We start from the raw sequence: 14,404 nt of genomic DNA, 5'->3' as shown, positions 1-14,404 counted from the left end.
ATATATATATATATATATATATATATTCAGATTTCTTTGTATATATATGTTTGTATGTATATATGTGTGTGTATGTATGTATATATATATGAATATGAATTTTACCCCAAAGTAAATAACATATAAAAAACAGAGAAACAGGAGGAAGATGGAATTGCAAAAGAAATATATATGAAGGAAGAGTGAAGAGTAAGGAGGAAGACCAATAAAATTATGTTTGAATAGAGCTGATAAAATCCTCAAAAAGAGGAAGCTGAGAAGTTTAGATGAGAAAAATTATGTATGAATCAGTGTATGTTTTCCTCTCATACTGGTTATTTTTGTTTACATTTTCTGGGGGATATACAATATTGCCCAGCCCAAAAAAAGGACTAGTAAAATGGCTATACATGTAGTTCTTGACTTACAACCATTCATTTAGTGACTGTTCAAAGTTACTTGACATTGAAAAAAGTAACTTATGATTGGTTTTCACACTTACAACAGTTGCTGCATCTCATGGTCATGTAAACAAAATTCAGGCACTACACATCTGACATGTATTTATGATAGTTGTCCTGTCCGCGGTCATGCAATCATCATATGTAACCTTCCCATCTGGCTTCCAACAAGCAAAGCCAATGGGCAAAACCAAATTCACTTATTAGCCACATGATTCACTTAATCATTGCAGTGATTCACTTCACAACTATGGCAAAAATATCATAAAATGGGGCACACCTCATTTAAAACTTAACAATAAAAATTTTGTGCTCCATTGAAGTCATAATTGAAGACTACTTGTATATGTATTTTGCCTTATGATTAGAGTACATATATATTTGCAGATGCACAGAACATAGGCAAATTCATTTAAATATCACCTAAATATTTTCTTTTTCTAGTTATATTGAGCTATATATTTAGTAGAACGGTACCAGATTCTTACACTGCAAAAAAAAAACCTATGTTTATACAATTGATAATAGTATATGCTTTGCAGGCCACAAAGATAAGGAAGCATCCATTAATCCATTTAAAGAGCAAAAAAAAGTTTTGTCTCACTTGAGATTTAATTTGGGACAAGTATTTTAAGTACAGTTTAATATTTTCTTCCTATATCAAAAAATTCTAAGGAACTCTTAACATCCTGTAAATTTTATAAACATTCTAGTCACTTCCAGAGAGAAGAAACAAAGCATTAGAAGCATGCCAGATTTATAATACAATTAAAAGAACAGCCTGGTATAGGTCTGGTTGCAGAATTTATGACTTAGGCTTTTAACGAAACAATTATAGGGCTTACGCTTTGACGTAATTTCTGTACTTTCACAAATTCAGTATAAAGAGAGATTCACTGAATTCATCATTCCAGACAACCTGATTTCCAGAGTGCCATATTCCATTTCCTTTAAGTTCCAATTCACATTAACTGTATCCACTTGCTTCTCAGTTTTCAGAGAACAGAAGATCAAAACATAGTCTTAAAGCAGATGGAATCGAAGTTGCTGCCTAAGGCAACAGCCTATCTAAACAATAGGGATAACCCTTCATTTGGAAGCCAGTGACAAATTAAAGCAAAGAGGTAAATGACTCGGAATTAGGCATAAACCTTTATTGTTGGTAATTTTATGGCATTATACAATAGATTCTCACGAGATACTATCACATCATTTATTAGTTGAAAAACATAATATGTTTTATCTCCTTCACCATTGCTTCACACAATAACTATAATTAAATTACAGATTCTTTATAAATTTTTATTTGTTTCAAATTCTTCTAATCCCTTCATCTATTATTTGCTTCAACACATAACAAGGATTTTTTTCCCCTCTATAGGTATGGGATTATTTTAAAAAATTCAGAATCAAACAAATTAAATAAATAAACTATCATGGAGATTTGTTTATGATGATATAATTTTCAGTAAGAACATGTAAAACTGAAAAAAAAATTAGTAACAACATGTAAAAACAAAAGCCAATTCAGTTCTTTCATCTAGAACAAGAATCATTTCTGGTTCAGAAAACTAACTTCCAGAAAATTTATAAATTATTTCTGGAATAGCTGGGTCAGAAAAGAGCCAATAAGGAATGATGCATTCTAGAATCCTTCGGAACATTCCAGAATGGAACTGTAAATTAAGTAGTTGCCTACTTTTAAGTTGAAACAACTCACATTAATTAACTCAAAGAGTGCAATGTTTTAGGACAATTCTTCAATTTTCTGAAATAAATTAATATTCTCTATCACAAATTCATATGTTAAAGTTACTTTAATGTTTTGAAGAACCTCTCTAAAACTTATTGTATTCATAGGCCATCTAAATTTAAATACATGGAAAAATATGATTCCTGTAGAAGAACAGCAAACAGAGTTAGGGAGTTAAGTGCACTACCAATTTAGAGACATTGTGTACCCACAAGTGCTCAGGTCCAACCCCCCCCCCTGAATTCAGTTGACCTTTATCTGGTGCCAGTTTAGTGTTAAACTTTAGTTGATCAGATTCTTGTGTATAGGCTTGAACAAACCTTATATGCTGAAACCTAACTGGTGGTCCTAATTCTTCATAAATCTCTTTTTAAAAGAGGATTTCTGTTGAGTATCTTCTGCAGAAAAAGTGGTCACAAGTTCTAATGTGGTTTTAAGCAACTATATTCAATAATTTCTTTTTCAACTCATAAGATCTTATAAAACAAGGATATAAACAATGTATGAAGTATAGTGGATTTCTAAAACACTTTAAACCGGAATAATTTCATCACTACTTTAGAAATTCTTATATTAAATAGAACAGACTTTCTTCAAAATGTTTGAATGAACAGGAAATCACTTGGGATTTGAAATTTGATGAGTCAATACAAAATATTATTTAAATTTATTTTAGAAATCATCAACTATAAAAATAGCAAATCATGCTACATCTCCTTAAAAGTGTATTACAGCCTCTATTGAGAGAAGCCTTTTATTTCATATTCCTACCAAAAAGTGTCATTAACCCCTTTGTTACTCATTTTGGCTAGGAGTTTTTGAAGACATTGGTAAAACTACTAAAAGTGTTTAATAAATAATTCTAATGCAGCCATATTCTTCAGAAAATATAAAATAGTGCAATATAAAAATTATTCAGTTTCCTTCCTATAAATTTGCTGCAGCAAAAACTGGAAAAATTAAAGTACATCTTTCTTTACATTAGTGATAATTAAAAGTATCAAAAAGAAATGGCTAAAAAAAAACTAACATAGCAACAAATATTTTATATTTCTTTATTTGGTATTTTTTATAGATTAAATCAGCATAACATATTACTCCATCTACACATACACCTTTTTGAATTAGAAGTGTTCAATATGGATGTTTAAAACTGAGTATTCTTACAATTAGAAATGTAATTATATCAAATTACATTAATTTGTTTTCTGTAGTTTTTTCATGGTTTATGTGTTTGTGTTGTATAAATAATTTTTTTAGTCGCTATTATTCTTTTTAATTCATCTTTCTAATTTGTAATATTTTGCCCAATATATGTTAAAAAAAATTTGAAATAGAAAATGTAACTTACCTCATCAAAGCCATTATCATCTTTGTTCAAGGCTAGAAAAAAAGAGATAATTTGTTATCTAATTAGCTTACATTATTCGTACAAAATGCTAAAAAAAACAAATATTTTTTTGTAGTTATTATTAAACTTAACTTGAATAAAATCACTTCACTTCACTGTATATAAGTTATAATTTACGCTATTTTTAAGAACAAATGTTATGAGAGAGGGGAAAAAGGAAGAGGTGCTACATATTCTGCTTGAACTGCTGAATAAATGGAGAGGTACTGAGCAAATAATAACAGGCCACAGATCTGCTTCATCTAATAAAAACTGAGGCAGTGCTGGAAAACAACAACATACAGTACAAACAACAAATTGTTCTCTGTAGCTTTTCTCAAGCAAGGAGAGTTACATGTGGACTTGAAACCTGACAGATTTGTGCTTTCCTGTATGATAGTATCTTCAAACACCACACCATTTTTTGCTTTTATACATATCCTGTACAGCTCAACACACCATAATAATCAAGTTTCAAGGGACAGAAAATAAAACCAGAGCCTTGTTTATTAACAAAAAGATCATCAGTGAGAGCAAGTGTACTTTTGGAAGTACATTCTGGGTTCTCTTACCAGATGGCTGCCACATAAGGCATTAATAAGAAGGAAAACTCACTCTTCTCTTTAACAACATAGCTTTTTAGCACTACAGTTTATCCTTGCCTTTACCTGAGTAAAGGGTCACCTGTTCAAAGCATTGAGCTGGAGACACCACCTTTCTGATTCATATGGAGCTGAGAATTACTATTTTTGAAAAAAAATGCTAGGGAATGGTGGTTGTTCTGTAACAAATCACCTTTTCCATTTTCCATTTATTCATTTCTTTAAAAAAAAAATATGGGCATAGCCACAGCAAGAGGTGTGTCTGTAAAAGCACCATGAGCCACATAAACAAGTTTCCTACCTATTATTCCTCACATATGCTCAGAATCAGTTTCATCTGAAGAATGAAGAGGAATCCTCAAAGGAAAAACAGTACTTTTAATGAAGAGCTCAACAAAATTGTTGTAACTAAAGGACTGCTTGTAATTTTGTCCTACTACCATAGAGGAATGTAAACACCTATAGAAAATTTTTGTGGTTTTGTGCTTGGAATCTAGCTTTGTGCCAAGAATATACTCCTCTTTATAAATCATTTTCAGAAATTTCCTAATCCAAAATATTGATTGATATCACTTTTCCCCCTATCCTTATAGCCCCTTGCTGCTTCTCATCACCAGCAGGCATCCAGTGCTGTGAGACTCGAGGCTCTAAAATACTGACTAACCTTAATTCTAAAGTTCTAAAATTACTAAAACCTAATTCAAGGCAGAGATTACTAAATGATTTTGAATTAAATCATTAAATATGCTGCTTTAGCTCTAAATAAAAGAAAAGCTTGGATAAAAAATTAAGATCTCACTAATATGCTGTCACTCAATTAATATCATTAAAGTTTGAAAAATTATAATTTTAAGTTATAAAATTCCATACTACTGTAATTCACCACACATTAATTTCCATATCTGAAATGCTATGTGAGAATGACCTTGGGATGCCAAGCAAAGCGATGCTTGCCTAGGGAACAGTCAGATAAGAGGGAACACAGCCCACAGCTGCAGAGTTGAGAGAGCTAGAGGCTCGGAAGGGACCCTCCCTAAATTATTGGGCTGTATAAGTGATATAAGAAGAAATATACTTTGAGACTTGTAAGATGCTCTTAATGAAACTTTACAATAAAGCAGAATTATCTTATCTGGCCATGTTTCCTGTCTAGTCTATCTGGTAAGGCTGACATTATCAGAGTCAGAATATATGCATGTCTGTCACTCCAATCAGAAACAGATACTAGCAACAGTAGTAGTATAGAAAAGTATGTTAATAATAAATGTAAAACCCTTTTCTGACTCAAAAAAATCAAGGAGATAGATCTCACTTAACATAAAAGACACAGAGCAGTCACATGTGTCAGATATTTAAAGATGAATTATCTAATGATGTTACTTTAAGAAAAACATCTAAGTTTTTCATAAAGCTGAAATTCAAGTGACATTTAATGAAACTGTGTAGCAACAGGCTGACAACAGAAAAAACAAGAAGTTCACAAAATTCGTAATTTGCTTGGGACTTTAATGCTTGATGCACAGAGGGCTTGTTAGATTTAAAAAGAACAAGTTACTTTACGATTTTTTTTTAAAATAGAATTATCCACAATAGATTTTTCTCACCTAATAATGTATTACACATTCAATGAAAGTGACCGGACAGAAGAAAGTACTTCACATTATGCATAATTCATTTATAGAAATAATTGCAATATGATATTGTAGTACCCACTAGCTTCAATAGCAAATTAACAGATTCAGGGAGGAAGTCTATCAATGACTATTAAGTATGAGTCAAAAACAGACCACCCAGGGTTTAAGGCAGAATGCCAACAAACAGCAGCTGCTGGGTGGCAACAGCTTGAGAAGGCCACCATTAGTAGGTTTTTTAGGGCTAGCTGGCCAGCTAGCCAGTGTGGGAAATAAAATATAGCTCCACAAGGTTTAGCCAAGGAAGCTCAAGTTCTTATAATTAATGAATGAAATGCATTCCTACAGCAATCTGCAATGTCTACAACAAAGTGCTTGAAGCAAAACACTTTGCTCAAGCATTAAAATAATTAAACACTATAAACGGGAGTAACAGGTCAGGACTAATGGGCCCTTTTTTATTTATCTGAATGGTTTGCTGATTTTTCAGCCCTTTAGCAAGAACACCATTACTGTACTGTCAGGTGCTTAGTATCAATCAGAGATTTAGACCAGATAAAATGCTATTTAGAAATCCTCCCCAGGGCTGTTATTATTGACATCAGACATGCCTTTATTTTGTAATGGAACCACCTAACATCCACACTAAAGATTCAGTTCTACAACTGGGTCTGACAAATAGTTCTGTCTTCTCTAGTAGGAGAAGTAAGTCCCCAGGTGAAAAAGAATTATTTGCACTTAAAGCATCCAGAGCCACAAGCAATTTTGTATAACAGTATGAAGGTTCTGATATTCTTCCGTTTTAATTCAAGCAAAAATTGTTTTGTACTTCCTCAAGCAGCCCAAAAATTAAATTAGGAATAATTATGAGTAATGTAATTGATAGTAACAGTATACAATAAGGGCATTCACTCATTTCCTTTTTAGTAGTTGATCTGAAACAGGCTTTCTCAATTGCTCCCAAAATGTTGGCCCACAGTGATACCAAAGGTCATGTTTACTGGAATTTTGAAAGATATGAGCCATTTTAGGAAAGCTGACCTGAAATGTTCAAATTCACTGATTCCTTAGATCTTCATATCACAACTGAACATTTAGATAGGATTTATTTATTTCAAGGAAACCTCATAGAACTAGCAGATAACTTTGAATATAATTTACATTAATCAGAAAGAACTATACAGAGACTAGTTTAGCTCAATAGAAGCAATTAGAATTTTTCCAAATTTCAATATCCCTTTCTATAATCTACCTAATATTCACATCCCTTATTCTGACCAGAAGATAGCTTAACATGTACTTAAAAGGCAGATTTGACACTGTATTTGCCAACCTGTAAAAAAAGTGAAAAAATGTTGCCTGCCTTGAGTTGCTTAAGGAAAAGCAGGATATAAATATAATAAGCAACATTAAATCAATTTGCATCCTAATGAATTTGCTTCAAGTAGAAGGCTTATCCTACATTCCTATGTATTCTCTGATATCTTATTCAGATGAATAAAGAGAAATCTATGAATAATTTAGGAGATGGCTGTAGAGCATCTTATGTAAATATGACACCTTTTTATATACATTTTTATTGATGACACACCATCATGTAGTGTCATCCAAAAGGTGTTTCTATATTTACAAAGCAAGGTGCCAAAAGATGACAGGAACATTGGGCCAGCAGAGGTAAGAGAATTTCTGAGCAACTTCTAGTGGCTAATTTGGCTAAATAAAAATAAAATAACATAAATAAAAGGTACAATGCACACAGTAAGCTTTTTCTTATACTGTGGAAAACTTGCAAATACCTTTGGTGAAGTACCAAATCTGTAGCACTTTAAATTCCAAACAACTTAAATCACAAATTAATGGGCAAGTGAAGATTTTTATACTAGGAAATTAGTGGGATTTCCGATTTTTGTCTTACCACTAAGCCGTCTGGAAGCATTTTCATTTTCCTACTATTATTATTGAATAAGGTATCCATCGCCTAAAGGCCAAGGAGATCCCTTTTGTTACAGAAATCATTATTATTGATGATGGTGCAGGAATTGGGTCTATACATATGTTGTGTATAGTATGTTTAGGTGTGTGTCATGTATGTGTTTCACTTTGAGAGCGGCAACTAAATTTCATTTTTGATGTGTGTCCACAGTAAAAAAAAATGACAATAAAGGTTATCTTATCTTATGTAAATCCCAGTTTTCAAATGCAGTTCACATACTACTCCATTTAGATCATCTTTTCTGAAACACAATTAGTTTACATTTGTAACTTGTTCCATCTCACAACTGGGAGAACTAATTCTAGAAAGTACATTCTGGCCTGAAGGGATACTGAGCGATTTCAAGTATGCAAGCAATTGGAACCTTTTTTCCTCTCACACATTCATAAATGATATTCCAGAAGAGAAACACTCTGATTCTATTAAAACAATAGAACAGTTTTTTTTCTAAATACAATTTACAACTATCACCTCTATTATTGATCTGGTATAACAATTTTATTATAATATCCTTCATTTATTTTTGATAATTTATTTTTTTATTTTCATCCCCTTTGATAAACTTTCCTTTTTTTATTTCCATATCCTTTGTAAGGAATCCTTCAATCTTGCATTACAAAAGAATGAAACAAATTACAATTGGGTCATCTGAAACATGTGACAGCAAATCCACTAAAACATGCATTAGAAAACGGCAGTTAGTCTACGTTCATACACTTTTTTATATGCCTTCTTAAGAAAAGTATATTTTCTTAACATTCATCCATAGGAAACAAAACATCTTCTTTTTCAAAAGCATAGTTTGAAGGTATTTGAATCCATTTTAAAAAATAATTTTCAATTAATTCAAAGTACTTTCTACTCTTGTTTAGTTTTTTCAATTGTTCATAACAAATTAATATCAATCTAATTTCATTTTTTTTAAGAAGAGAGTATGCTGCCATTCAATTACCCTATTTGGAGATGTTCCATGTTAAACTACATCAGCAATTTAAGTAAAAGCAGATTACAGACCGTTTATATTCTGCTAAACACAATCAAAACTCAATAGCAGCTAAGTTTTTTTAAGGGTAAGTCAAAGTGAAAAGAACACATTTCTACGCTAATGTTGTAATTCTCGGGACATAACAGCTGTTAATCGTTTCAATTTAATCAGCAAGACAATCTCTGCATAAAACGGTTTGAACTGGGTGCATTTTTATAAAAAATCAATTTTCCAAAATATTATTACAATGCAGAAAAAGACGGCCAGAAAACAGGGTCAGCGAGCCAGAGTGCTATGAGGAAAATAACTTTAGCCAAGCCGGCAGCCTCCAGAGGGTGCTGGACTACAACTCCCATCACTCTACCCATCACAGGTTGGAGCTTCCTTGGCAGCAAACAAAATTTCAAGGCAATTCAGCTTCCAAACTGACCCACTGAGCCGCGAGGCGATAGTTGGAATGGGGCTCTGGGCTTAGGAATGCCAGCTCGCTCGCCCTCCCTCTTTCGGCCCCCTTACCTAGTCTGCCGAAACTCTCCGACAAAGTTCGCCGTAACTTTTTCATTCTGCTCAGTTTCTCGGCCGGCTGCTGCGAGTCAAGCAAGTCGCACATCGGGCTCGACGGGCCGAGCGCCCCAAAACAACGCGACGCCTGGCGGATCACCAGAGGGACAATCGCCGCCGCTACCGCCGCAAGAAGAGGTTGCCGCCGTATAGCTCACCCTCCCTGGCCGAGCCCGAAAAGCCCCGCTTTTTCTAGCTGGCGCTGGAAGGGAACCTGAGAGCCACCGGGGCTGCCTCGTCCTCGCCCATACCGAGTTTTTCCCTGCTTTGGAAATTGGGCAATAAGCTGCAGAAGACAATGAGGGGCGGAGGAAGAAAGGCAAGGCGGTGGGAGCGGAGTCTCTCTAGGGGAGAGAAGTGGGGGGGATGTCGGGGAAAGGGGATTAAAAGACTCGGGGATGGAGGGAGGAAAGAGGGGAAAAAGGAAGAAGAAGAGAGTAGAGAGCTGCCAGGAGGGACGACCGGAGAGAAGGAGGAGAAGGAGGGAAGGGGAAGCCCCGCTACAAAAGACTGCAGCCGGGAAAGAGACGGGAAGGAAAGGTGCCTGCCTGCCTGCCTGCCTGCCTGCCTTGGGAGCAGCAGGAGTCGCGCGTGCAGCCGCCAACCAAAGGGCAGCCCCGATGCTCCCCAGCCCCGAAGCTCCTCTGGGGCCCCGCCCGGCCCGCGCTCTCCCCTAAAGGCGGAGGCCGCCCATCCACCCTCGCCCCGCCTCCCTCTCCCCTCTCCGCCGTCTCATTGGCCGCAGCGGTGGACGCCGGCTCGCCGGAGAGTTTCTCTCGCACGCGCTCTGGCGCGTTTCTTGTTTCCCCTCTTGGTGCCCTTTTCCTTTTCAGACGTGCTGTGGGAGGTGGGGCAGGGGGAACCTGAGCCCGGCTGCTGTGGGAGAGGCAATTGCCCCGCTCGACAGCATCGTAGAGGGATATAACTGGGCGGGTTTTGTTTTTGTTTTTTGTTGAGAACGGTGAACATCAGCTTTCCAAAATCTCACTTTTAGGTCTTTTTTCTGAATCTGACCCACAGTAGTTTTCCCGGTTTAATAAAGAGTGATTCCCAATATAAATTAAGTCCCGCTGCCTTCCTTTGGATTTGCTTTCTGACGAATATGAGTTAAAGACTCGGTTTATGCATTTAGAATATTTAGAATAAGGTCTCCCTGGAGTTGAGTTCAACCCAGAGGATTACAGGGACCTGTTGTTTCCCAGCAACGACACTTTGCGTAGGGAAGTAATCGACTCTTGCCTGCCTCAGCGATGCTTTCTGGACTTCTTTCCTTGACATCCCTTTCATTCCCCAGCCCTGACGTTTCTTCCATCTACAGTGGCAAAGCAGAAGACCATTGTTTTTAGGAGGAGTTTAGTGACATATTTTGATTTCTCCTTCATATTAAGAAAAGTCTGGAAATTTAGAGTTCATTCTGACCTAACCTACTTGTTTTTCATTCCTGCTTACTGAAGGGGCTGGGCAAAATTACCAGGTAGTCTCAAAGCTTCTGTTGTGAAAGTCTCACACTCTGGATTTCCATCCCAGGTCATGTGCCAGCCAATCAAGGTCAGGTCCCGACCATATCAGGGCTATCAAGTTTTGATAAAAAAAAACTGCAGGATTGTTGTTATTTGAGAGAAGCTTCTGTAACTGAATCTAACCTTAAATAGGTTAGGGGTACCTCTGCTATTTTTAAGGAGCTCCTGACATCTTACAAGAAATTTGGGTATTATCTTGCTTGGTATATATGCTTTTAATAATTCTATTTACTTGAGCTAGTAATAAAGCTTAAAATCTATTGATCAGAGTGCTCATTGTCTCTGGACCCAAAAGAATCAATTGCCTGGGCATCTGATGACTGCCCTGACACTTGGCAAAATACCATCCGAGTATTGACCAGCTGTGATTGTACCTAGCCAAGCTGGAACAGAGCCTTGGAAAATAGAGAGATGCACACGAATCTACTGCTTTAAATTCTCTTTCTTAAATAAAAATTGGGGGGGGGGTGCCTTCAAATCAGTCTTGACACCTAGTGATTGTCTGGTCCAGATCTTGCAGTTTTCTTGCTAAAATTTCACAAGTAGTGTGTCATTGCTTTCTTCCTAGGGCTGAGAGACAATGATTGGTTTTGTGTCTAAGGGGGTATTAGAACTCATAATCTTCAGTTTTAGCCTGATGTTTTAAGCACTACATTAAACTGGCTCTCTAAAATGGACACTAAACTGGCTCCCTAAAATGGATCTGCTATACATTTAAATAATGCTAGGTGCAACACAAAGGTTGGATTCATCCCAATATGCTGAGCTAAAATTTGGTTTATTTGTGGTTTAATGTATTGTGTAAACCCAGCCAAATTGTGGCTTACTCAATAAACTATTAAGCGAAGACTGATTGTACTCCTTTGCTTAAATCAGTAGCCCTTTGCTAACACTAATTAAAAACATTTTGTTTATTGCACACACCACACACCCCCTCAAGGTGGGGATGGGATTTATGTGTCATGCTAAACAACATTGTATGTAATCCCAAATGGTTGAGCTCAAAGCCACAAACATTGACTTACAATTTGTGTATCATGCTAGACCAAAAACAAGCAAACCACATTATGGATTAGCATGATGCGTGAGCTCAGGCAGCTTGATTCTATTTTAGTTTAGTATATAAACCTAGCTAATTCTGACTTATTCAACAAAACATAGTTCATTAAACTGACTTAGAGAAAAATGCGAACTTGCAAATGTGTCTCAAAGTTGCTTGATGTTAAAAATGGTGTGAAATAAAATGTGCCAATAAACACTATAGAGTTTGGAAGTAGGTTTTTGTTTTGCCTAATGCTACTGTGTTCTTACTCAATTTTAAAGAAATGGGTTAACCAAACAGATATACATTTAAAATTCCCTTCTAAGCTTCTGATATGCAAATATGCCCCCCTTCTTACTTAGCAAGCATTTATAAAAGGCATTTTTTCAATTCAGGGATTCTTACAGAAGATGCTATGTTCTTGAGAGTGGTTTGTTAGCCCATCCACACCAATATGAAGTACAAACTACATTTTAACTATTTGAAACAACTTATTTAGCAAAGTATATAAATTATGTATTAACTGACTAAGTGGATGATAAGATTTAAAGTTTAATAATGTAGTCTACACAATTCTACTGGTTCATCCTTGCATAAAACCTATAGTTTCAGTCCTGTTCCTGCAATAAATATAACTTTATCATAAATTCTAAAGTCACATTATCTGAAATGTATGATTTATTTAATGATATTGTAGTTTGGCTGAATTCACACAATTATAAAGTATAGTTTATAAATGCTATAGAGAATAAATTCACACTGAGATATAAATTCACTCTGAGTAGGCCAGCAGTCTCCAACCTTTTTGGCACCAGGGACCGGTTTCATGAAAGACAATTTTTCCATGGAAGGGGGTGCTGGATGGTTTCACATGTAACTAGATCCCACACATGTGCAGATGAAGTTTTGCTTGTTTACCGCTGCTCACCTCCACCTGCGTGGTCCAGTTCCTAACAGGCCCTGGTCTGGTACCAGTTCACGGCCTGGAGGTTGGAGACCCCTGCACTAGGCAACCACATTTTAATTAGGCCTATTACAGGCAGTCCCCAGGTAAGAACAGCCTACTTACGGATGACTCATACACATACAAATGGGCTGTCTATTAAAGTTGTAATTTTTAAATATACAGCCTGTTTCCAGTGACTTTCAGCAGTTCATGAAAATATTATTCAGTTTCAGCAATTCAAAGGCTCAAGAAAGGCTATTGCAATCTCCCATTTTTAGTAATATGCAGCCCATTCATAAGTACAAATGTCAATTAACAAACAAATTTGAGTTAAAGACAGATTTAAGAATAGAACTCTTTCTTAAGGGACCTCTTATATATAAATCCAGAGTTCATGGGTATGATATTGTTTAGTGAGTCATTTGAATAAATGAGTAAATCATAGCTAAATTAACTATCATTAAGTCTGTCATGCAAAACAACCCATTAAGTCAAAGCTGGGCAAACTGTATAGCTAAATGTAGTATGTAAAGCTGGCCAAGGACTTGGGTATATGCAGAGAGAAGGGAAAAGTGATGTTGCATGTACATGTCAGATGTGATGTTATTGTGGCCCCTATCCACATCTGTGGAGAAGGGAACATAATAGACAAGAAAAGGGGGAGGAAACGACCCGGACAGGATGGCATTGCCAGGGGGGGTGGATATGGGGGTGAGGAGAAGGGGGCTGATGAAGGGAATGAAGGGAAGGAGGAGGCGAAGGGGGAGAATGAATCTAGCCAGCCCAGGTGGGGCAAGTGGAAGGAAGACGGGGGTGGGTTGCTGAGAGACACAGGAGATACGGGAGACGTGATCAGAGAAAAAAGGGGGGGAAGCGCCCGTAAGAACGGCAGCGAGGTGGCTGGGACCAGATGGACTCCAGGAAAGGGAATAGGCACCCCGAGCCGGGTGGATTCGATCGCTACAGGGAGCAGGAGGGCAAGATCACACGGGCAGGCAGAGCGGGGGACACGGCCGAGGAGAGCAGGAGGGGGGAATGTCCCACCCATCCCCCGCCCGGGTGAAAAGGAGTTAGGCGAAGGCGAACGTACGGTGAGGGTTGCAGGATAAGAACAGCCAGTGGGGGGAAAACCACCGCTAAAACGCAGCCTGTGCAATCAGGGCCAGTGACGAGGTCCAGGGGCCGTGTGCAGGCCTCACTCAACCTATAAAAGACTCTCCTATGGACTGGCTTCTTAAGCCCTGATGATGTCAGCAGTGGAAGCTGATGAAAGCTTGGCGTTTGTTTATTGGTATTAAACTTTTATAGTTTGATGATTTTACCCTGGTGTTCACTTTTATTTATTTATTATTGGCATATATATATATATACCCACAGAGAGAGCGAGACAGAGAAAATGAACAATATCTGGAACGATAGATGTCAAGAACCCTTAGGCCCACACAGAATGTTAAGCCATAGTTCATTTAACTATATTTTATTGAAGAAATTTTAGTGACTGGAGTCATTATAAACAAAATAAAGAAAATTATGGTTCCCTG

The 14,404-nt window shown here is 36.7% G+C and overlaps 1 protein-coding gene across 1 annotated transcript in view; it reads right to left on the bottom strand.

Moving 5' to 3' along the window:
• The window catches only part of CDK14 (cyclin dependent kinase 14), a 197,176-nt gene extending 187,772 nt beyond the window's left edge, over positions 1-9,404 (bottom strand). The window contains exons 1-2 of the mRNA XM_015815272.1: positions 9,311-9,404; positions 3,545-3,576 (exon numbers count right to left, since the gene is read on the bottom strand). Of these exons, the coding sequence (XP_015670758.1) occupies positions 3,545-3,576; positions 9,311-9,404 (126 nt within the window). The remainder of the gene's footprint in view (positions 1-3,544; positions 3,577-9,310) is intronic.
• Between the last annotated feature and the right edge of the window lie 5,000 nt (positions 9,405-14,404).

Source organism: Protobothrops mucrosquamatus, unplaced genomic scaffold (genome assembly GCF_001527695.2).
Source record: "Protobothrops mucrosquamatus isolate PMUCROS unplaced genomic scaffold, P.Mucros_1.0 scaffold332, whole genome shotgun sequence".
NCBI lineage: Eukaryota > Metazoa > Chordata > Lepidosauria > Squamata > Viperidae > Protobothrops > Protobothrops mucrosquamatus.
This window is presented reverse-complemented; position numbering and strand designations above follow the sequence as displayed.